Genomic DNA, 22,399 nt, shown 5'->3' on the forward strand with positions numbered 1-22,399 from the left:
AGGATTGATGAAGGGACGATCGTTCGGCAACCTCAGGAACAATGGGAAACAACTCTTTTCAACAGACGCAGCGTCTATAAGAACGAAGAAGAAAAATTTATTCCACGAGTTGAAGTTGGAAGTAAACCCTTTAACCACTGACATGAAGTTCCGAGGGACAAGCCTATACTTGTCCGTATCCTTGACGATCTGTAACCTAAGAAGCGCTTCAGTGATCGACGGTAAGGGAGAGACCATGCTCATAGCTCAGGACCAGGACTCCAATGAGGTGCTGGATGCCAAGGGGATTCAGTTGGCTTATCGCCACCTCGAAACGATCCAACACACGGACGATAATTTCGGGAATCGGGAACCACAAGCGACAGTGCACTATGAATGCTCCGTAACAAGTAAAGTAACCCTCCGAGGGACTGCTAGCGCGCTCTCCTAGACAAGGAACCCGAAACTCCACCGCATCCAAAATCTGATAGAACGACTGCATGATCTCGAGGAATTCGCTAGTACTCCTACTTGGTACACCTTCCTCGATCGGGCGACGGTTCATGACCGGGAACGACTTCTCTTTTGGAGGTGTGATCGAACCATAACACGCGACCCACCATGCCTCGTTCTCGGTCGGGTCTACCGAATGAGGAACAAATTCTATCTTTGGCACAAGGAGCTCTTCAGGAACGTTCGCGGGCAAGGACCTTTTCTTCGAACTCCATTTCTTACTCGTCATTTCATATTTTCCTTTTAAGTATCAAGAAGAAAATGGTAGAGAGAAAAAAAAAGAAATTTTTCAAGAGACCTCTCTATGAGAATGAGTAAGTGTAAAGGTTGTGAAGAAGTTACCTCCCTTCTTATAGGCATGAGAATTTACTATTTACTTGCGGATTTTCGGACACGAACTTCGCTCAAATACACCAATCTCGTCCGAACTTGCCATACCGCACGTTATAATCTCACTAGAAATCCACAATTCTAATGAGCTGGGGGGCTAACTGTTGGGGTCGAAAACGGTTACGACGAAGTTAACGTCCAAATCCCCCCAGAATACAAGTATGTCTTTCTGCAACAAATCATGCTTGGTCAAGAAAATGTCGCAACGTATGTTCCCAAGATAAAGCTTCGTTCGAATTCTATTTAAATCAAACATAAGCCATCGGAAACATACCCAGACCAGCTACAGATAGGTCCGAGTATGACGATCAGAACACAGACGAACCAAGCTCGGTCATTACGCAACTACCGCACATGCACGCTGTCCGGTCGCTACGTAGAGACCGAGCTCGAGCCAAGCTCGGTCGCTACACAGTGACCGAGCGTCCGTCCCGCTCGGTCGCTACGTAGCAACCGAGCTCGAGCCAAGGTCGGTCGCTACGTAGCGACCGAGTGTCCATCCCGCTCGGTCGCTACGTAGCGACTGAGCGTCCGTCCCGCTCGGACGCTACGTAGCGACTGAGCGTCCGTCCCGCTCGGTCGCTACGTAGCGACTGAGCGTCCGTCCCGCTCGGTCGCTACGTAGCGACTGAGCGTCCGTCCCGCTCGGTCGCTACGTAGCGACTGAGCGTCCGTCCCGCTCGGGAAGACCGTAGCGAACCCATTTCATGTTTCCCGCCATTCTAAGTCATCGATCAAACTTTACGGTAAGAACCGCGGAAAGTTCGTTCTTTATTGAAAGAAGCCGTAATAAACGCTTCTAGTCAGAAGACGGCCCAAAGGGACCTATGACATGACTCGAGGCCCATCTTATGATTTCTTAACCAACAGCCCGTAAGCCGCATGACGGTTTACTCTTGGTTTGAATGAAAAGATAAATGTCAAATTTCCGCGGATAACGGATAAATACGAAATTTTGAAGATAATTATGAAGATCGGAAAAAATGGAATATCTCCATTTTTATGCTAAGGCGGCTTAAGGGCAGAAAGGGAAAAGCTAAACCGACCTAGGAGCCAGTATATAAGGAGTCCTAGGCGAAAGGCACGAAGAGAGACTTTTTCGGAGTAAACTTAGCACTTAGAGCGATTTAGGCATATTTCTTTTTTTGTTATTTCGAGATGCGACTCAATTAGGTTTAGCCGTCTTAGGGTTGCTAGAACTAGGAATCTCGCCGACAGCTCTCGAGCCCAGGCTTATACCTTGTTGTAACGCTCAAACACGAATTCGGAATAAGATCTATTTTGCTATCTTTTTACGATTTTGGCATTTTGTCGTTGATATCTCGTGTTCTGATTGCTTAGCGTGTGGTATTAACAGATCTTCGGGACCTCCGGGAAATTAGAGTTTTCCTAGTTTCCTAATTTAAACCAAAATCGACAGTGCGAATTTCGGTTCCCACAAGTTCGGTCGTTACGTAACGATCGAGTCGCGTACGTGCTCGATCGCTACGTAGCGACCGAGCTTTGGCTCGAGCTCGGTCGCTACATAGCGACCGAGCTTGGTTTGTGCGTGGTCCGATCGCCATACTCGAGCTTGTCTGTGGCTGGTTTGGATACATGTTCGTTGCCTTGGGACAATCGGTATTTGGTTCGATCGAGATTATAACAAGGTTTTACCGCAAGGCTCTTTGTGAAGATTCTCTTTTACGAAGAATAACTTTCGTAAAAAAATGTTCACGCTGATTTTTTGCCGAAATTTGGACATTAACTTCGTCGTAACCGTTTTCAAACCCAACACTATATTTTGGGCTAATCCCTCATCCTATCTGAACCCTAAACCTAACAGGTGGATCTATTCAGACATGAAGTTGTTACAGAAAATCATATAGAAAATAGATGAATATAATAGATAAAATCAATAAAGAAACCAAAGGAGTTCCTCCTTTCTCTCCTAACCTAGAACTATGAATTAAAGAAAGCTTAGCCGTCAACAATAGCTTAGAAAACACATAAATAGGGTTTTAGGTTGTCCAAGGGTATTCTGGTAATTTGTGGCTATTTCTGGGCTTCGGCAGTAATAAAATATGCTCAGCCCATATTCTGGGATCACCGTCGATCGACACCAATGCTATTTCATCGATCGACAGTCCTTCATCTCGTCGACGGCTTCCTCTCGCGAGGCAGACTGACCACTCTTCAGTAAAACGAGCATAACTTGTGATACAAGATGTTGATTGAGGTCAAACCGGCGGAATTGGAAAGATAACTCAAAGTTATATCCTGTGTCAAAAGATGGGCTTAATCTAACGGTGAGAGGGTTTCCATCCGTTGCTAAACATCTGACGCGTCTGTGCAGTTCTGCACCTCAAAAGGCTCCAAAATCACCATATTTCTCCAGAACGTACCTGAACATGTAAATACTCTAAAAAGACCCCAAAAAATAATAATTATATCTTAAAACACTTATATACCATGGCTGAAAGTGGGTAAAATCCATAGTATATCAATTATTTATCATGCTAGTTTCTTGAGTAGTTGGAATAGCACGAGAGTGTGACTGATTACATGAATCTAGAGTCATAGGATAGTTGGGACACGCGAGAGCATGAACGACTACCTTAACCTAATCATGTTGAACTAGATTTCCTTTCATAGCGAGAGTTGGTCTCGGATTTTAGTTGGACATTATCGAATATTGTTTATTGCTTTTTTTGATTCATCGGACATGCAACGAGAGTTGGTATTAGATTAGAGTTAGATATCTGATATTTTATCGCAGCGAGAGTTGGATAACTTACTGCTTTCATTCGAGTTCTGGAATTGAACCTGATTAACCCTTGGACCATTGATTGTGGTTTTGAATTCATTGATTGATAAATTCATAGATCTAGCGTTTTCTCCTTATTGTTTACACACCTATCTAGTTATTGTTTTCTAATTTGTTTTCTATTATTTATCTAGCGTGGTCTAAAACCAATAGTCTATTGTGTGAAATATCGAGTCTCTGTGGAAAAGATCTTCAAGTACTACACCGATCCTCTTATTTGAGAGATGTGCTTGAAAGTTAATTTGAGCATATCAGGGAGATTCATAACGGTAATGGAAATGAAAATGACAAAAGTAAGACTCGACATGGTCGATGAAAGCTAAGTGATTTCCTTATGGATAATATAAGTTTTATGGCTTAATAATTCTTATGTGTGATCAATTTTAATTATCTAATAGTTTATATTTAAATTTCAGACAGTTTCACATAAAAGGGGACGCTTGAAGATACTGGCAATAACTTTCAATTTTCAGCCGTATATTCATGCCTAAACAGGACAATCTTTTTAGTATTTACGATCTTTGGGTTTGTCTAGAAATAGTCATTACAAATAAGTACTTCAATCCTACAAAATGATCACATGGAAGTTAACTTTTGTGCTAACTATTTGACTCCCAACAGATCTTTAAGAGAAGAGTATTCAATTTCAAAGTATTTGCCTCCCAACAATTCTTGAATGGTCAACAAAGCGTGTCCAACTTTAGCATCAAACTTTTTAAATGCTTGTGATACTGTTTACACTGATCTAAGTTAGGCTAATTTAGTTGTTTTATAAAGTAAGCATATACTGACATAATATTACTTATGAGATTAAGATAAAACGTAACATAGTGAAAGTTAGAAATTGTGATAGCAACATAGATACGTAAACTACTACAAAAAAACTACAACTGATAAGAAAATCGTCAACAACATGATTCATCAAAAAAATTTAGGTTAATTTCTCAAATGATAGATAGAAAATCACACGAGTTTAATATAAAAAACAAACTAAAATTGATAAGAAATAACAAAAACCGATAGGAATGGATGGCATTTCACAAAAAATGGAAAATATACGGTACAATCAGGATATCAGGTAGAAAGGATTTATCCTGACAAGGAGAAACCACCTGATTTTTATGGCCCTAATGTGGATATCCTTAAGGCATACTGTTGGAAGGTGAGGTGTCCTCCGAAGCTAAAACACTTTCTTTGGCAGCTGGTATCTGGTTGTATAGCGGTGACGAAAACATTAAAAGCACGAGGGATGCAAGGAGACACCTGCTGTGCCAGGTGCGGAGCTCCGGAGGAATCAATAAACCATGTGTTTTTTGAATGTCCTCCAGCACGTCAAGTGTGGGCATTATCCAAGATCCCATCAAATCCAAACATTTTCCCAATTGGCTCTCTTTTTGCTAATATGGATCATCTATTCTGGAGACTTAATCCAAAAATGGTGGATCACCAGTTTGCATGGATATTATGGTATATTTGGAAGGGTCGGAACAACAAAGTGTTCAGTAATTTAGATATGGACCCAAGAGACATGCTGAGATTGGCAGAAGTGGAATCAACATTGTGGGCTGAGGCACAAGTTATTAAAGATCGTAGATTGGTACAGGAAGTACAGGTACGGCCTGATATAGGGACCATAGGACGATGGTGTTTCACGGATGGTTCTTGGAAAGATAAGGATCTTTTTTCAGGACAAAGATGGCATAGCACGCTGCCAGAGTTTGATGGCTTATTGGGAGCACGAAATGTAAGGGCATCCCTCTCACCTCTTCATTCGGAGATGGAGGCATTGATTTGGGCGATGGAATGTATGCGAAATTTAAGGCAGTTTCAGGTTACGTTTGCAACGGATTGTTCTCAACTGGTGAAGATGGTTTCGGAACCAGAGGAATGACCAGCATTTGAAAGCTACCTGGAAGATATCAAGACTTTGCGACAAAGTTTTGTCAACTCATAAATTGTTCATGTTCCTAGGACGGAGAACAAAAGGGCGGATAGCTTGGCACAGAGTGCTCGGCAACAACTGTCTTTCGTCGTGCACATGGATGTAGTTTTACCACCTTGGTTTACAGAGTCTACATGAGTCTGAGTCTGTAAATGTTTTTTGTCAAAAAAAAAAAAAAACAAAAAACAAAAACAGAAAGCACAAATTCTTAAACGGTAGCTGACTTAAAAAAAAAAAACCATACATTCTTCTAAGACTTTAGTATTCTTGGTGTATGTTATCAATATGCATTTGCTGGAATCCTGCAAATAATTTTAAAATTGATTCATAAACAAATTCAAAAGATATTATTATATGAACACACTTGTACGATATTAAATTAGATTAGTTCTTACTTTTTCCTAAAAGCTTTCAATCTCTGAAATGTTAGGTTCAAAGAAAATCTTTGAACATCCTTAATGTTGGTCATATATTTGAATCCCCCCTACACCAAAATAATGATATCACATATATTAACCTAAGCACGTTTAAGTCAAATATACATTACAATTATGAAATATACCCATTTGTTACCTTGCACTCTTTCAATTTGCCAAATTTGCCAAAAACTTAAAACACACGAAACAACATTTACTTTGGTAGAAGTTCAATAATCATCTAACTCAAGAGCATTACTTCCATATGCAACACACTTAAATGAGTATACCTGAATTTTTTTTTGTAGTAATATACCATGCAATACAATTATACGAAAATAATCGAATGATAGTTGTATCACTTACTCCAGACTTAATTAATGGTAAATTTTTTTTTAGGTTTCATCATTCCTCCAGGCTCTCCAACTTGTTCAAGGTCCCCAACACAAACCAAAGCTCCATATCTGTCTATTATTATAAGTTAACATCACGTAAAAGCTCTTATAAACACATGTAAAACATAAATTTTAATAACCCTGACTACTTATATTTCAGTTATTAAAAGAAGTACACTGTAATAAAACATACCTGAGCAAGCCCTCAGATTATGGTTTTAAGATCTTTAAAACCAAAATAGTTGCATTATGCTGTTGCTTCAACCTTTTTAATAACAATATTTTCTTTGGTGATAACATGGTAACGATTCCTTGTAGTCTTTATTATTCTGAAATTGTGAATCAGTTTGAAATTATAAATCTCATACTATTCATCTTCTTTGATAATGGTTAGATTTAATTTCATGATTTCATCAAGAACAGTTCATTGAATTGTGCATCTTTATAATAAAACATACATTACTTTGTTAAATTGTTTCGAATGCTTGATATTAAAATTTGGGAAGATACAAATCTTAATTTCTTATCACCAAACAACATCTATGTTTTCTTACTTGTTCTTGTTCTTGTAGAATCATTTCTGATAAACAGAAGGTATTAGATTTAAAGAAGCTGAAGTGAGTCTATGTGTTTTTTTTAATCTTTTGTAGGAGCTTATATCTTTTTATTTCTTTCACAGGGTCTTGTGATGAACTTCCAATTGCCGAGCATCGCATGTTGGCAAGGCATATCTATGCAAATCGGAAGAAGAGAGGTTTCTCAAGGTCATAATACAAGAATCTGTTTTGGGGAGTAGCTTATAGCTACACTGAGGGAGAGTGCGAAGAGAAGGTGCAGTTAGTTAAAGCGTATGATTCTGCAACATATAGTGTGTTACTTGATACAGAGCCTGAGAGATGGTGTCGTGCATTTTTCAAAGAAGAGTCGCATTGTGCAGACGTACACAACAACCTTTCTGAGAGTTTCAATACGACGATCAAAATGGCAAAATCAAAGCCTGTAATAAATCTGCTTAATGATGTAAGAAGACAAGCAATGAGAAGGATTTCGAGAAGGTACTTGAAAACTCGGAAGTGTGACACTACTATAACACCTATCACAATGGCGATACTGGAGAAAGTAAGGGTTGCAAACAAGTTCTGATCGACACTACACAGCAGGAAAAGTTTGTATGAAGTTAACGAGTTTGAATATAGTTATTCTGTGAATTTATCCACTGATCAATGCGCTTGTCGGAGATGGGATCTAACTGGTATACCGTGAAAAACGTTCTGTTTGTGTCCTAGATGATAACCAAGACGATCCAGTTCGGTATGTGGCAGAGTACTACTACACAGGTGTCTTGAAAAAGACGTATGAGGAAAACATAAAACTAGTGAATGGATACAAGTTCTTGAAGAAGACCCATAAGACGACAATAGCAATACCGGAATTTCGCGAGCCAAGAGGTCGTCCTAAGACTAGGGACATGAAAAATAACCCTTTGAAGATTTACAAAATGCTGGAAAAGCAACTAGACATGGACAAATTCCAGATTGTAGCAAATGTAAGCAAACAAGACATACTTCAAGTGGATGCAAGAATGAAGCAGTGGTTGTCGAAGGGCCAAAGAACCGATGATGTCGTCCTCGAAAGAACCCAAATGAGGTAACAACTTGATTTCATTTTTTTGTTTTTCATACAATTTGTCATATAATTTTCATCAGCTTTTTGGTTTCAGGTACATCCCACATTACCACGAAAACGAAGAGGAAGAAGGACGACTCCAGTCACAACAAGCAGCTCTCATCCTATACAATACAATGTAACTAGTGAGCTGGTGTAAGTTCTAGTGCTCTTCATTCTTCTGTGTCAACAAATTCTATCAAACCACATGTGAAGAAGGCTTCTCGAGGTAGGCCACTGAAGATAAGAAAAACCGGAACATATCATGTGATGTTGGGACATTTTGGAGCCCATTCACTGATCTCCCATTCGAAGTGTTTGGAGACCGGATCAATGATAGATCTGACCGAGAGCTTCCACAAGACCCAAAAATACAACCTCCACATGACCAAACCAACCAGCCTCGTTTAGAGGGTTAAGAATATTGTCTTTTGTTTAGCTTTGATCTCCTTCTGTTTCAGCTAGCTTTGTTTCTTTTTGTTTTAGCTAGCTTCGGTTTATGACTCGGTGATTGACTTTTTTGATACGATTTTGTATGAATGTTTGACAACATTATCAGCTTTGGATTCTTATTTTCATGGTTTCTTTGTTCTTTTTCACAGTTCTAGATTCAACTATAACAATAACAATAGATAGTAGTAAAAGCACAACAATATTCTAACAAACTGGAAGGCTTAACAAACACAAGTCTTACAAACCGTAAGTCAAAGAAACATAGTCTTACAAATAAGTCTTACATAACACAACATAAGTCTTCCAACCGATAACAAAAAAAAAAGAGAAGTACGAAAAAAAAAAACAACATCAATACTTGGAAATCACCATTAGTCCTCCAATTACCACATCAAAACCAATCGATGAATTCACAAGAACACTCATTAGAACCGAATTCCTTTCTCTTAGTATCAACACCTCCTTTTTCAAACATTCACATTCTTCATTCTTTTCTTCATTATTTCCATTAATTCACTTGAGATTTCTGAATTCTCACAGCCATGAGTTGAAGATCTTACCTTCTCCCTCAAACTTGAAATCTCCTCTTTTTGCTCTCGGATTATGTCTCTAGCTTCCAACAATGCAAGATGCTGCCATCCTTCAGGTTTCTCCACATCACGCCAGCGAAAGAAGTTGCAGGAATCTCACCCGTTCGCAACCCAACACCCTCTGCAGCTCCAGAATCTTCGCCCTATATTATCACAAGTCCAAGCTTGAACAAAATTTCCTGGCCGGTTACAGTCGCAACTCACACCACCATTGTCGTTGGATGATGAAATTTCACTCTGCCAGTTGAGACTTTGAGACATTCTCCAATTCTCTCTGATGTTACTCTGTTTAGTTCTCTTTGAGTTTCACTCTCACAAACCCTTCCCAAATCGATTTAGGGTTCTCCTTTTTATAGCCTAGATATCACTTCAAAACGTGTTAAAAGAAATTTAAAAATTAACCACGTTTTAGTTAGTTAAACGTCTTTGATCAATTCCGTCAACGGAGTTTACTGTTCCGTTAAGTTTAATGATGGCGGGACGACTTGCGTCAAGTTGGGTGTTTAATGTGTTACAAAAATTAGTTTGATAGTTTGATGTGTTAGTGCTATACCTTCAAGGTTTAAAGTGCAAAATTTTGCCAAAATAATATTAATTGAAAACATGTTTTTCCATAAAATCTTATCAATTTGAAAGCACTTTTCCCATAAAATATTATCTCTTGATAAGTGAATATTTTTCTTTTATTATTGATGCTAACTCTAATTGGTATGTTGGTGTTCATAATCACTATTTAGAGCATCTCGAATGGCACACTATTTATTCCACTATAATTTACACTAAAATATATTAACTCTATTTTAGTGTAATTATAGAAGAAAAAATAGAGAGCCACCAAAGATGGTCTTAGACTCTTAGTGGATATAGTTGGACGTGGATAAATGGATCTGGAAATGAACAATTCCTACGGTTTTAAAACAAAAGAAATCGTATGTCTTATTTGCACTTTAAACTTGGATGCGCTAATTTGGTTTGTGGAGAACATGGTTCTAACACAGAGATTGCCAGCATTTTGGAATACATTAAAAAGATATAATTTTGATGATTCAGGACCCTAAAGCATGGTCGAGCTTCTCCACAAAATTAGGCGAGCATCGTTTCAACGAAGATTTAAGAATTTAAAAATCTTATCACATATCAAAGGAGTAGTAGATGGTTTACCTAGGATAGCTCGGATTTTTTCCGTAGTTTTTGTGTTGGTTTTTTTAATTCCGTTTTGGATTCGTAGACCGATTCCTGGAGTAATATTAGCCTTTTGAAGTAAAAAAGGAGGGTAAGTTGGTGATTTGTTTTGTTACGAGCGACATGCGTGAGACTTGTAAATTTAGCAAGTTGTAAACTGCAAACAAAAGCCCGAAAGAGAGAACCAAAACAAAAGGGGCCTTGTTTTGTCTTGGCAGAGGGCAAAAGAACCAGGCCCAGAACTCGAGTCAGAGAGAGAGAGAGGGAGAGAGAGAGGCAGAGAGACATCACCAAGAACACATTTTTTTTTTTTCTGCGGAGAGGGAAACAAAAATTGAAAAGAAGAAAATTGCAGAATTAGAAATCTCATAAACAAGAAATTGATCTTCTTATTTCTCTGAGAAATCGATTTCGTCTTCGATTCGAAGGGTTAAACAAAGGGGGTTTGGGTTGTTTGTTCAATCTTCGTTCAAACCCTAGGAGAGAGAATAAGCTAATTTTAGATTCGTGATTGCCCAACATCTGTGCCCTAGGCGTTGCTTTACGTTGAAATTCAGGTACTCTACCTTCCTTCACTCTTCTTCTGAAACCCTAGTGTCCAGCTTTGCAACAGAGTCCGTGGGCACGCCCGCCATTATGTAGCTTAAGCTGATCATTTCAAATTTCCAACTTTGCTTCCTTCCTCGTTAGTGCTTGATTGATTCTCTCTCTTATCGACTTCAGCTCATTCTCGAGGCAAACTTTTGTTGCTTTTGGTTTCTAATAGCTTTATCTATCACTTTTAAATTTAACGGGCGTATATGATCTCTATGTTATGATGGAATAAGTAGCTCTAGCTCTAGCTCTTGATGTGTGTGTTTTGCTGCTATTCTGCTGCATCTAATCTTCTCGAGGAATACTGAGAGCATCTTATGTGTGTGTGTTTCCAGTTAGTTATCGAATTTATGGGACATCCAATGTGCTGATGCATGGATGGATATCTTCTAGTAAATGCTGAGCTTGATTCCATGGGAGGAGTTATTGATAGTGGAGGTGGTATTGGTCTCAAAACGTCTCCCCGCCGAACAGCAATTGAAAAGGCTCAAGCCGAGCTAAGGTATTTCAGATTGAGACTTATTCTTCTTCTGCGATGTTTTTAAACTCACTACATTTTCTACAACTCTCTGTCGGTCACTTCCAGTGTGTAATAAAGATGCTTGTTTTAACAGGCAAGAGTATGACGTCCGTGAGGAAAGGAGGAGAGAACTAGAGTTTCTGGAGAAAGTGTGGATACATTATTTGCAATTTCTCTCTTCTTTTTTTTCCTTTGAAAAAACTTATCATGACAAGCATTTACTCTTCTGTCTGATTCAGGGAGGTAATCCCTTGGATTTCAAGTTTGGTATTGCAACTTCACATAGCGTCCAATCTACATCACTCACAGATCACCAAGCAGAGCATTTTTTAAACAGGTACATTCGTATTTATTGTAGTCTCCCATTAAATATCATGGATTAACTCATCATTCTTTACCTGTAACAGTGGACTCAAGGATAGTTTTGCCCTGGCTTCCTCACCACATGGAGACTCTGTGGAGAGTAGTGGTAGACCCGCAGTTCCTACAGTTTCTGAACCCAACACAGCGGATAATCTTTTACTCTTTGATTCTGGAAATAAGTCAGTTGAGGGAGAAAACAATGTGAGATATCCTAACAGGCAACACAGAACGTCCGAGTCAGAACGGTCTTACAAAGCGAACACCAACCAAAATATCAAAGAAACAGAGGATTCTGCTATCTTTCGACCGTATGCTCGTAGGAACAGAACAAAGATAAATCGGGATTCAGCACGGTCAAGTTCCACGGATTTAGTTCAGAATCGTGGTGGTCTTGCAACGTCTATCTCTGTTCGCAGAGGATCAGTGGACGGAAAGGGTTGCAATTCTGAAGCAGCCAATCAAAAGGATAGGCAAACAACCTCTGTATCATGTCCAGTATTTGCAAATTCAAATAGAACTGTTGTTCCGAAAAATGTAGCTCCCAGTAATACGCTGCATACTAAGGTGGATGGTGGACCTGTTGTGCGAGAGAGTGCTGCTGGATCGAAAACTAGTCTATTGAAGGATGAAGCAGACTTTACAATTAGAAAAAATTCCGCAGGTTTGCATCTTGAAGAGACTGGGGAGAAGGCACAACTAGTTTTGACTAGTACAGAGATTGGTTCTCCAAAAGCTGCAACAATAGCTGGCCAGGAAAATAATTCTACCCAAATGGATGAGCTAGGAGATTCCACAGGAGAAAAAAAGAGTTTAACAGATAGAGCAGCTGCAGGGACAGAGTCTTCTCATGCTAACAACTTAGAAGTAGATGTAGATACTGAAAGAGATCTTTATAGAGCGGACAAACTCGACTCAGATGAAATCTCTATGCCGAAGGTTTCAAGTGTAGAGGGGTTGCTGAATCAAACAGTTGGTGAATTGAAGATTGAGGATGAGACAGGTCGATCTACCACCATAATTAGTGAGTGCAGTCCTGCGCGTGAAATGCAGATGAATTCAGTTAAAATTGAAAATGAAAACTACAGAAGTGTGGCTGAGCTACAAAATGAAGAGGAATGTTCTGACACTGACAAAAAGCTTCAACATGGGTTGGTTGTACCTGAAAATGATAAGAAAGTTAGTAGTGTTTTGGCTGACGATCCTAGTAGGTTTGTGCACCCTGGAAAACCTCAGGCATCTGTAGACGCAAGTTCATGCATGGTTGGTGATATTGTATTGTCAGGAACTGACGTTGAAGCATTAAAACATCAGCCTAGCTCAGATGATGGCTCAAAAGCGTTAGATACTGTGAAGGAAGACTCTCTCCTTGAGGAGGCACGAATTATACAGGTTTTCTTTTTCAACTTGGTTTGATGATCTTAAGCTCGCGAGCTTTCGAGGTACTTATATACCTATTCATCTTTTTTTGTGTGTGACATAATACATTAATAGGCAAAGAGAAAAAGAATTGCCGAGTTATCCTGTGGTACCGCACCAGTGGAGGTCCGTGAGAAATGTCAATGGGATTTTGTCCTTGAAGAAATGGCATGGCTGGCAAATGATTTTGCTCAGGTCTGGTCTAGTTGAATCAGCTTTCTGATTGAAATTCTATATATTTGCATGGAAATTGCTACATTTTGTGGATTGTTATTCTACTTGTTCCGTTGACATCTGGACATTCGTATGCTTAAATGAGGTTTTCCACATGTTGCTGGAACATTTTTCATTGAGTGTTCAGATCGCATGTTGTTTATCCTCACATATTTCCTTTTCGTCTTTTAGGAGCGGCTTTGGAAGATGACTGCTGCTGCACAAATTTGCCATCGAGTTGCTTTGACTTCCCAGTTGAGATTTGAGGAAAAAAATCAGCACAGAAAGCTGAGAAATATAGCTTCAATCCTATCTAGTGCGATATTGAAATTCTGGAGTTATGTGGAGGTTCCTGGGGAGCTGGAGGAGAGAGGCTTGGGAATTGATAAGGTATTTGACGGACAGACCTCTGTTATGGTTTTTGATGACAATAGTTATCATAAGGTTCTTCCTTTTTCTTAGAAATCAGAACTATGCATACGCACACACACACACTTGTTGGATTAAATTATTGACAACACTGATTTCCTGGAACCATATTGTTAAGTTTGTGATATAAGCGACACAATTCTATGGATATATCCTTCGTATAATTGATCAGCCGGGTCTTTCTTATTTGCTTGAATGGTCTTCCAGTTTTACCTCCATGAATCTCTGGTTCTGTTGCTCTCTACACTACGATTTTGTAAACTTAATGGTATGTTTCTTGGTAATACCATGGTTGTATGCAGGAGACCTTCCAAGAATCTAATTGTGTGAGTGGCAGAAAATGTTTAACCGTGGGTGTCAGGGAGTATGCATGTAGATTTTTGAAGTATAACAACTCTTCTATCCCTGATCATTCAGCTGCACCATCAACACCCGACTATATGTGCGACCCAGAAATATTGGATACAGCTCTGGTTGATCAGCTATCGGAAGTATGAACTTTTGTAAACTCTGCAGCCTCAGATCAATTTAATTGCTGCTGGTAGCTCTATAATATAGCTGATTGAGCTTTGTTACTGTTCAGGAAAGCTTATTTTATTCAGTTCCATCTGGTGCAATGAAGGTGTACCAAATATCCATTGAGACCCATCTCGCACGCTGTGAGGTATATTATATTTTTCTGTGCTAGGAGCTCTCATATTGTAACCATGATTGCTTAAATTGGTATCGGTTGTTCGGAGATATTTAACAGTATTTCTCTGTTCTCAGAAGTTTGGAAATAGCATGAAGGAGGAGGTTGATACATCAGCCTATGATGCTGTTGGAGGTATGCACAGTTCTTGGTTATTTAAGCTTCACGTGCTGGTTAAATATTTTCTGACCTCTTATCTCCATTGTAGATTCAGATTATGTCACTGCATTTGATGAGGATGAAGTAGAAACGAGTACCTATTATCTCCCTGGAGCTTTGGATTGCAGCAAATCATTTAATTTGAGCCACAAAAAAAGGAAGAATTTGATGAAATCGCATTCTGCCCGGTCATATGATCTTGGAGCTGATTTACCATACGTGAACTACACAGATGGGTTTAACTCATCGAATTTGATGGCGAAAAGGGCTGCTAATAATATAAATGTCGGCTCAGTTCCTACGAGGCGTGTACGCACTGCTTCCAGGCCGAGGATTGTGAGTTTACCAGTGCTCTCAAAGACAGATGCATCTAGTGGGGATACTAGTTCTTTTCATGATGAGCAAAGTAGTTTACATGGTGGATCGGCAGTTCAAAAAGGCACAGAGGTTGAATCAAGTGGTAATTTTGAGAAGCAGTTATCTTATGACATGGCTGAAACTTCAGGGAAACCTAAAAAGAAGAAGAAGACTCATCTGGTAGTTTGCAATATGCGCATCTATTACTTGCTTTTTTACTGAGAAATAGTTGCTTTTAGTTTTACTCTACATTGCACTGTAATTTCAATTTCTTTTGTTGCAGGGATCTGCTTATGACCAAACGTGGCATCCCGATTCATCAGTCCATGCTGAACAGGTAATTTCATTTTAAAATCTTATGAATCCAATTGAACAAATGTTTAAGGAAAGTATGTCAGGAGTTCAGGTGGTGTGTTTTAATCAATGTTAATGCTGATTAGCCTGCTGTTCAGAGTTTCATATTTCTTGAAATGAGAACTTTAAATTATAATAGTTGGTAAAATATGTACCATGTACTGGTAACTGACTTCCCATAAAAGTTTTCTAACTTATCCTTATTTTGGCAGAAGGACCACTGGAAGAAGCGAGTAGAGAATCATTTCGATACGAATGGTATTATTTGCAAATTCATTTTTACTCTCTGTTGCATTGTAGTTTAATTTCGGCAGTTGGGGGAAGCATCAGCCTCACTCTTCTTTTACCAACCAAACCGAGTTTATGCTTTAAGAGCATCTCCAATGTACACCTCTATAATTTCCTCTAAAATAGAGATCTCTATTATAGAGGTGAAAATGCTCCAATGTATGACTCTAAAATAGAGGAATTTTAGAGGAAAATATAGAGGAAAGTTACTTTTTGCCTCTATATTTAGAGGTAAAAATAGTATATCTCTATATTTTCCTCTATAAATAGAGGAACTCTATAATAGAGGCATACATTGGAGCATTTTCACCTCAATAATAGAGTTTCTCAATTTTAGGAGAAAATATAGAGATGAAAATAGAGGTTGGTTGGAGATGGTCTAAGGAGAACTTTTTTGCATACATCTTATCATTAGCCACCAATTATAAAACTAAAATAGAGGATACTGTGGAGTTATAACCCTAGAGTAGAAGGTTGTAATTCGGATTAGTTCAACTGTCTCTGGAAACTAGCATGATTTTGTTGCTTTATTGACATTTCCCCTTTTATGTCTCAATGCTGATTTATAATGAGTTTATAATTCAGTGACATTATAATTGCATTGTGTAAGGTATATATGGTCCTCATGCAAAGAAGCAAAAGACCACGAAGCAATTGGTAGAGAATAATTTTGATGGTGCTATTGCTCTCACTGGATCAATTCCTTCTCCGGCAGCTTCCCAGATGAGCAATATGTCCAACCCCAACAAATCTATCAAATTTATTGGAGGTCGTGATAGGGCCAGAAAAATAAAAGGCCTAAAGGTATTTGCTGTTAGGGTTGCTAACTCCGCCAACCACTTTTATTTTAGGGTGTTCCTTTTAAACTTGAAAATTTGATTTACGCAGATTTCTCCTGGCGAGCATGGTTCTAGAACTACGTGGTCACTATTTGAGGATCAGGTATTTTTATTTGTCTTCTTTCTTAGCGTCAATGTATTGTTGGTTTCTCTGTAAGTTTCTATTTATGTTATACCATCTAGGCGCTCGTTGTCCTGGTGCATGACATGGGCCCTAACTGGGAGCTCATTAGTGATGCAATCAACAGCACTCTTAAAATTAAGGTAACTGCTTGCTGTTTTGAAAATCTTGGGATTCTCTGTAAATTTCTCACCGAGTGGTACAGCTATACTTCATTTGATAATAATGTTGTTTCTATTCTAGTGAACTGTTTTACTGGATATTGTTGTCCAATATATTACTTTCCATGTAATGAACATTTGGGATTCGTTGCTGGCTGTTTGATTTGTTCATTGTTTGATCCGCATTTATTTATTTTCCAGTGTATATATCGTAATCCGAGTGAATGCAAGGAGCGGCATAAGATTCTGATGGATAAGACTGCGAGTGATGGGGCTGATAGTGCTGAAGACTCAGGGACTTCTCAGTCTTATCCATCCACTTTGCCTGGCATCCCAAAGGTTTTTCTTTAGCTCTGAGACGCTGAATAAAGCTTCTTGTTAGACCAATTGAAATACCCATGCTATCTTTGTTATATTCAGGGAAGTGCAAGACAGTTGTTTCAGCGACTGCAAGGGCCAATGGAGGAAGATACCCTGAAGTCCCATTTTGAGAAGATTTGTTTGATTGGGAAGAAGTTACACTATAGAAAGACGCAGGTTGGTTCACCTAGTATTTTTTACTGTTTACAAGCTTGTAATTTGAAACTACTGGACTTTCTTTCTGCATTTTCTAGTCCTATTTCAACCGTTGTCTATCAATAGTTATAGTTCAAGCTTAATTCAATGGGTGCTGTAGCTAGTTTTTGAGTCCCTTGTTGGAAGAATGCTGGAGGGGTCTTAACTTTGATAGTTTCAAAGAGTGTTTTCATGGTTACTTGTTCACGAAATTAGGCTTTTAAGTTGCTTTTTGCATATAGAAACCCGAGTTATGGAATGGATTATCTTGTTGTAGTCAAAGTTTATGATGTGAAAGGCATGTTTCAAAGCGTAGCTGCAAACCTGGCTAACATTTACTGAAGTCATTAGGAACCGTTCCATTGTAGTTGGAAGTTTAAATCTTCACAGGCCCTAATTTTGTTTTCTTGTTGCTGCTTCTGTCTGTCTGCTACTGTTTCATCGATCTTCAAGAATGATGGTCGGGATCCCAAGCAGATAGTACCAGTTCACAATTCACAAGTCATGGCTCTTTCTCAAGTATTCCCAAATAATCTGAATGGAGGTGTTCTAACGTAAGTTTTGGTTTTCCATAAATAACTTTATTTCCTGTTTACTATTTCCGCGATACTAATTTCTTGCTACTCTCCGGATGAAGGCCCCTTGATCTCTGTGATGCGTCAACTTCAGGTCAAGATTTATTTTCACTTGAAAATCCAGGTTCGCATCTGGGTCTTCCAATGTTGAATCAAGGGACGCCAGTGCTCCCTACTTCTGGACCAAACCCATCCACTCCTGGATCATCTGGTGTGGTTCCCGGCAACAGTTTACCAACCACACTTGGTTTACACCATTCTTCTGCAAGGTAGACCTGTAATGAATGGTTTCTTTTGGTGAATGCACACGTTTGTGCATCTCCGCTCAATGTGCTCAAGGTACTAGTACTTCTTTTGGTTGGTGATATGTTTCTTTCCTTTTAGGGATGGTAGATTCAACGTTTCTAGAGGGCCTTTGCCACTTGATGAACAACATCGACTCCAACAGTCTAATCAGATGTCACCCGGTAGAAACCTGCAGCAGCCTTCCTCATCAACTCCTGGAGCTGTCTCAGGATCTGGACACCGCATGGTTCCTGGTGCAAACACCATGGGTGGAAGTGGAATGAACAGAGGAGCACCCATGTCGAGGCCTGGTTTTCAAGCAATTGGCTCAGCAGCAATGCCAAATACTGGTAGCATGCTGTCATCTGGTATGGTGGGAATTCCAAAAACTGGTAATATTCACTCTGGAGGAGCTTCTCAAGGAAACCCCATGTCTAGGCCGCCTCGTGAAGCTGTTCAGCATATGATGCGGGTAAGCTACTTGGCTTTTGGTTGCTGCTATGCTAAATAGTTTATCTGGCTCCTTGGTTTGGTTTGTAGACGTTCAGCGCTTACTGATATGCGTTAGTTTCAGATGCAGGCTGCTCAAGGGAACAGCCAGGGGATCCCAGCTTTCGGTAGTTTGAGTTCTGGATTTACCAACAACCAGACAACTCCTGTTCAGGCGTACCCAGGCCATCTTTCCCAGCAGCATCAGATGCCACATCAGTCGCATGTGCTTGGCAATTCGCAGCATCCTCATCTCCAGAGCCCAAGCCCAAGTCATGCCACTAGGGCACAGCATGACGGATTTGCTCTCCGTCAAAGGCTAATGCACCAGAGGTTTGTGCAGCAGCAGCAGTTTGCATCATCCGGCACTAAGATGCCACATGGACAACAACAACAACCTCAGGGGACTTCTGTTTCTTCTTCGACACAAAACAATCAACAGACTCAACCACCCGTTTCGCCCCAGCGATTACCGCCCCCAGTGTCGACCTCTCCTAATACTAATGCTTTGACACAAAAAAACCCTCAAAAATCTCAGTTGCCGCTTCATGGCCTGGCTAGGAATCCTCAGTCTGGTGCTCCTGGAGTAAACAATCAATCTGGAAAACAACGGCAGAGACAACTCCAGCAGCAGTCTGGAAGACAACACCCACACCAGCGGCAGCCATCACAAGGTCAACAGCAGAATAAACAATCGAAGGGGGCGGGTAGAGGAAACATGATTCATCAGAACATTACTCTTGATCAGTCACACGTGAATGGTCTCACCATGTCCCCCGGAAATCAGGCTACCGAAAAAGGAGACGCAATGGTTGCAGTTAGGCCTGATAGGGAGTCTAATGTGGGGACTGCCACGAGCACGCATCTTCAGTCTAAACCTTTTGTTTCACCACAGTCCTTAAATCATTCACAGCAATTGCCGAAATCATTTTCTGGAGCTACATCTTCATCTCAAGAACAACAGATACAGTTACCTTCAGACAATAGCATCCAAGGCCAGAGCTCACCTGCGGCCTCATGCAACATCTTGTCCACCTCTAGCCCCTCAGTTGCACCAGCAGTTGGACCTTCCAACCATCAGCATTTGTTGCTACACCAAAAGCAGCGTAATCAAGTGCAAGCTCAGCGAATTGCTCATCAGAATCATATTGAGAACTCTGATTTATCGACGAAGTCCCAAGCTGAACGTGTGCCACGCGTTCCGCAGCCTGTCCCCGATACCACACAAACAGCTAGTATGAGTACGAGCAAGGGTATGCCTCAAGTGACTAATGATTCGAACAACATAAAAGCTGTTGGTTCTACTGCTGTGCCTTCTCCAAATGGATTGGAACCTCCAGCTAGTGCCGCCTCTGTGCAAAGCGCTGCTCCTAATGTAGTAAACAGTTCTAATACAGACTCAGCTGGTAGTGATCCAGTAACAGCACTGAAGCACGGACTAGCACCGAAGCATTTCCCTGGGGGCTTGCCTTGTCAGGAGCTCAAGGGCCTGATACAGAGACAAGAATCTCTACCAACAGTAGAAATGAGACCAAAGTTGCCAGAGCAGCTGACTGTACAAAATCAGAAACGTCTTGCTTCTGATCAGCAGTCTCCACAAATAGAAGAAGCACAAGAACTATCATCTCCCAAGCCTCCCGATACAAAAGTGGAGTGAGAGGCACGACAGATGAAACCTAGAACCTCGAGTAGCTGTAGATCCTGCAAAGGGTGATGCTTGCCCTTACCGATAACCCTGTACAGGTACAAAAACTGGTTTGTACGGAGTCAGGGTCCTCACTGGCATTAAACATCATCAAGTTGGCGGTCTTTAGATTTTGCTGATTGGTTTGGTCCAAGCAAAGTAAATTATAAACTCTGCAGATGGAGTTTCTAGATTGGACGAGGGGAGAGGAAGATAAATGGGGGAAAGAAGGTGGATAGATAGGTTGATGATGGTCCCTTTTTTACATCTTTTTTTTTTCACAAGAGAGAAAGGTGTATTTGCATGTAAATTACCACTGCATCATAGAGAGGTCACTTGGTTCTTCCCATCTTTAGGTTTGGGAGAGTGGAAACAGTTTATAATGTTTTGTATAGAAGTCTGCTCTTCCACCCGCTTTTTCTTTTTGTTTGTCCCCTTCTAATTTCTACTCTTGTGGGTTTAGGATAGTTTAATTTGAATGTATTATTGTTTTTCTCCTTGTGGTTATAAATGAGAATCACAAAATGACTAAATGCTTCCCATTCCGCTTCACAAATGTTCATGACATTGGATTACATTTGTAAGATTGGATAAGAACAATTGCATCTTTTGTTTTTTTGTTAAATAACCAACATTTTGTTCACAAGCTTTGTTGGGTTCGCAAATGGCATTCATAAACAAACATTAGATTACATAGTTAACTATGTTACATCTCTGAAATGAAAAAGATGAAAGTACAACAGTGACATCATATTTTTCACGTTATTTGGTTAACCTCTGATGAAAAAGGTTAGAAAGAAGCAAAGGAAGTGTTGAGAAACTGAAGAAGCTGAGCTTGAGAACTCTGAATCAATTTAAGCCGTTTCATCTCCATCTCCTTACGCAGCTTCACTGTCTCTTTAGCAAACTCCATCTTCTTGTTCTCCATCACCATTGTTTTCTCAGCGAATGCCCTAATCTCATAAGCTACTGCTCTCGCTCCCTTCATCCTCCTCTCACCACCTCCTCCTTCATCTTTCTTCTTCCTCTTCGATCTCTCCTTCTGTCCCCACTGCAACAATCCTCCACCAACTCCGGCGAATCTGTTAACAGTTCCAGGTCTTCTCACTATGTGATTGATACTCCTCGATTTGTTCAGACTCTCATCTTCGTCGTCGTCGTCATCTTCATCTTCTGCGTAGTGATTACTTGGAGGAGGCAGTCGTGTGAGGGGACGAGCTGAGATAGGGGCAGGATTGCTATCTAACTCCTCCATCTGAGAATAGAAAGGCCATATGGAGATAGGTCCCATGCTCTGCCTCTCCGCTCTGAATCTTTTCCGCAACTTCTCCATCTTGTGCCGACACTGTGTCGCCGAGCGCTCGACGCCGGAGCGAGCTGAGACGGAGACGGAGATCTCTTCCCACTGGTTTGATTTCAGAGGACCTCGACCAACGTCGTACCACTTCTCCTTGTACGAGTCGATTAGGAGGAGTGTCTCGTCTTCGGTCCATAGCACCGGTTGGGTTTTTCTGGCGAAGGCGGAGGTGGATGCGCCTAAGGCAACCACGGTGGTTTGCGGCGAGGGAGGGGTTTGAATAGCCGTGAAGCTCGAGGGTGGTGGATTTTGATGCGGCGGATTAGGGTTTGAATCAGAAGGAGGAGGAGGAGGAGGGGAAGGTGTCGGCGAAGGCGTCGCCATGTGGCCAATGGAAGAAAGCACAACAACTAACTATTGCTTCTTCGCCTTTTCTTGTGTTGAGTTTTAACTCGAAACTCCAGATCATTGGGCTTTTGTCTGCACATTGACTTTTTACGTATTGGGCTAAGAGCAAGTTAATTCACAAAGTATTTTTTTATTATTATTTTTTTTCTGTTTGATTTTTGTTTTTAAAAAAAAAAAAAAAAAAATTTATTAATCGGACCAATCGCGGGCCGCCATGTGTCGTGGGGCCTGTGCTACATTGATCTGGGTTCAGTGCAGTGAACTCCCAAA

The 22,399-nt window shown here is 40.3% G+C and overlaps 2 protein-coding genes and 1 long non-coding RNA gene across 5 annotated transcripts in view; 2 read left to right on the plus strand and 1 right to left on the minus strand.

Moving 5' to 3' along the window:
• The window catches only part of LOC106305515, a 23,225-nt gene extending 19,280 nt beyond the window's left edge, over window positions 1-3,945 (plus strand). The window contains exon 3 of the long non-coding RNA XR_001262996.1: window positions 3,823-3,945. This is a non-coding gene — a long non-coding RNA (uncharacterized LOC106305515). The remainder of the gene's footprint in view (window positions 1-3,822) is intronic.
• Window positions 3,946-10,599: 6,654 nt separating this feature from the next.
• Window positions 10,600-20,957, plus strand: LOC106305749 (chromatin modification-related protein EAF1 B). Of its 3 annotated transcripts, none has more exons than XM_013742115.1 (22): window positions 10,600-10,888; window positions 11,261-11,427; window positions 11,540-11,594; window positions 11,685-11,782; window positions 11,853-13,197; window positions 13,300-13,419; window positions 13,630-13,827; window positions 14,169-14,357; window positions 14,450-14,530; window positions 14,635-14,692; window positions 14,766-15,253; window positions 15,357-15,410; window positions 15,640-15,685; window positions 16,326-16,519; window positions 16,604-16,657; window positions 16,738-16,818; window positions 17,038-17,175; window positions 17,257-17,373; window positions 17,845-17,945; window positions 18,029-18,235; window positions 18,351-18,723; window positions 18,820-20,957. In XM_013742115.1, the coding sequence occupies exons 2-22, from the start codon at window positions 11,300-11,302 to the stop codon at window positions 20,395-20,397; spliced, it is 5,703 nt and encodes a 1,900-aa protein (XP_013597569.1). In that variant the 5' UTR covers window positions 10,600-10,888; window positions 11,261-11,299; the 3' UTR covers window positions 20,398-20,957. The 3 variants fall into 3 exon arrangements, with proteins under 3 accessions (XP_013597569.1, XP_013597571.1, XP_013597570.1); XM_013742117.1 differs by having other exon boundaries at window positions 14,772-15,253; XM_013742116.1 differs by having other exon boundaries at window positions 10,601-10,888; window positions 18,826-20,957.
• On the minus strand, window positions 20,694-22,177 carry LOC106305750 (trihelix transcription factor ASIL1). Its single transcript, XM_013742118.1, has 2 exons — window positions 21,164-22,177; window positions 20,694-21,127 (listed from the first exon to the last, which is right to left on the minus strand). The coding sequence occupies exon 1, from the start codon at window positions 22,103-22,105 to the stop codon at window positions 21,215-21,217; it is 891 nt and encodes a 296-aa protein (XP_013597572.1). The 5' UTR covers window positions 22,106-22,177; the 3' UTR covers window positions 20,694-21,127; window positions 21,164-21,214.
• Between the last annotated feature and the right edge of the window lie 222 nt (window positions 22,178-22,399).

This window comes from Brassica oleracea, chromosome C7 (genome assembly GCF_000695525.1).
Source record: "Brassica oleracea var. oleracea cultivar TO1000 chromosome C7, BOL, whole genome shotgun sequence".
In the NCBI taxonomy this organism is placed as follows: Eukaryota; Viridiplantae; Streptophyta; class Magnoliopsida; order Brassicales; family Brassicaceae; genus Brassica; species Brassica oleracea.

Excerpts from the sequence above, each read along its gene's own strand:
- LOC106305749 (XM_013742115.1), top strand. The coding sequence starts at position 11,300 with ATGGATGGATATCTTCTAGTAAATGCTGAGCTTGATTCCATGGGAGGA. Across the intron at positions 11,595-11,684 it reads AACTAGAGTTTCTGGAGAAA|GGAGGTAATCCCTTGGATTT; the intron begins GTGTGGATACAT and ends TGTCTGATTCAG. Across the intron at positions 13,198-13,299 it reads AGGAGGCACGAATTATACAG|GCAAAGAGAAAAAGAATTGC; the intron begins GTTTTCTTTTTC and ends ATACATTAATAG.
- LOC106305750 (XM_013742118.1), bottom strand. The coding sequence starts at position 22,105 with ATGGCGACGCCTTCGCCGACACCTTCCCCTCCTCCTCCTCCTCCTTCT.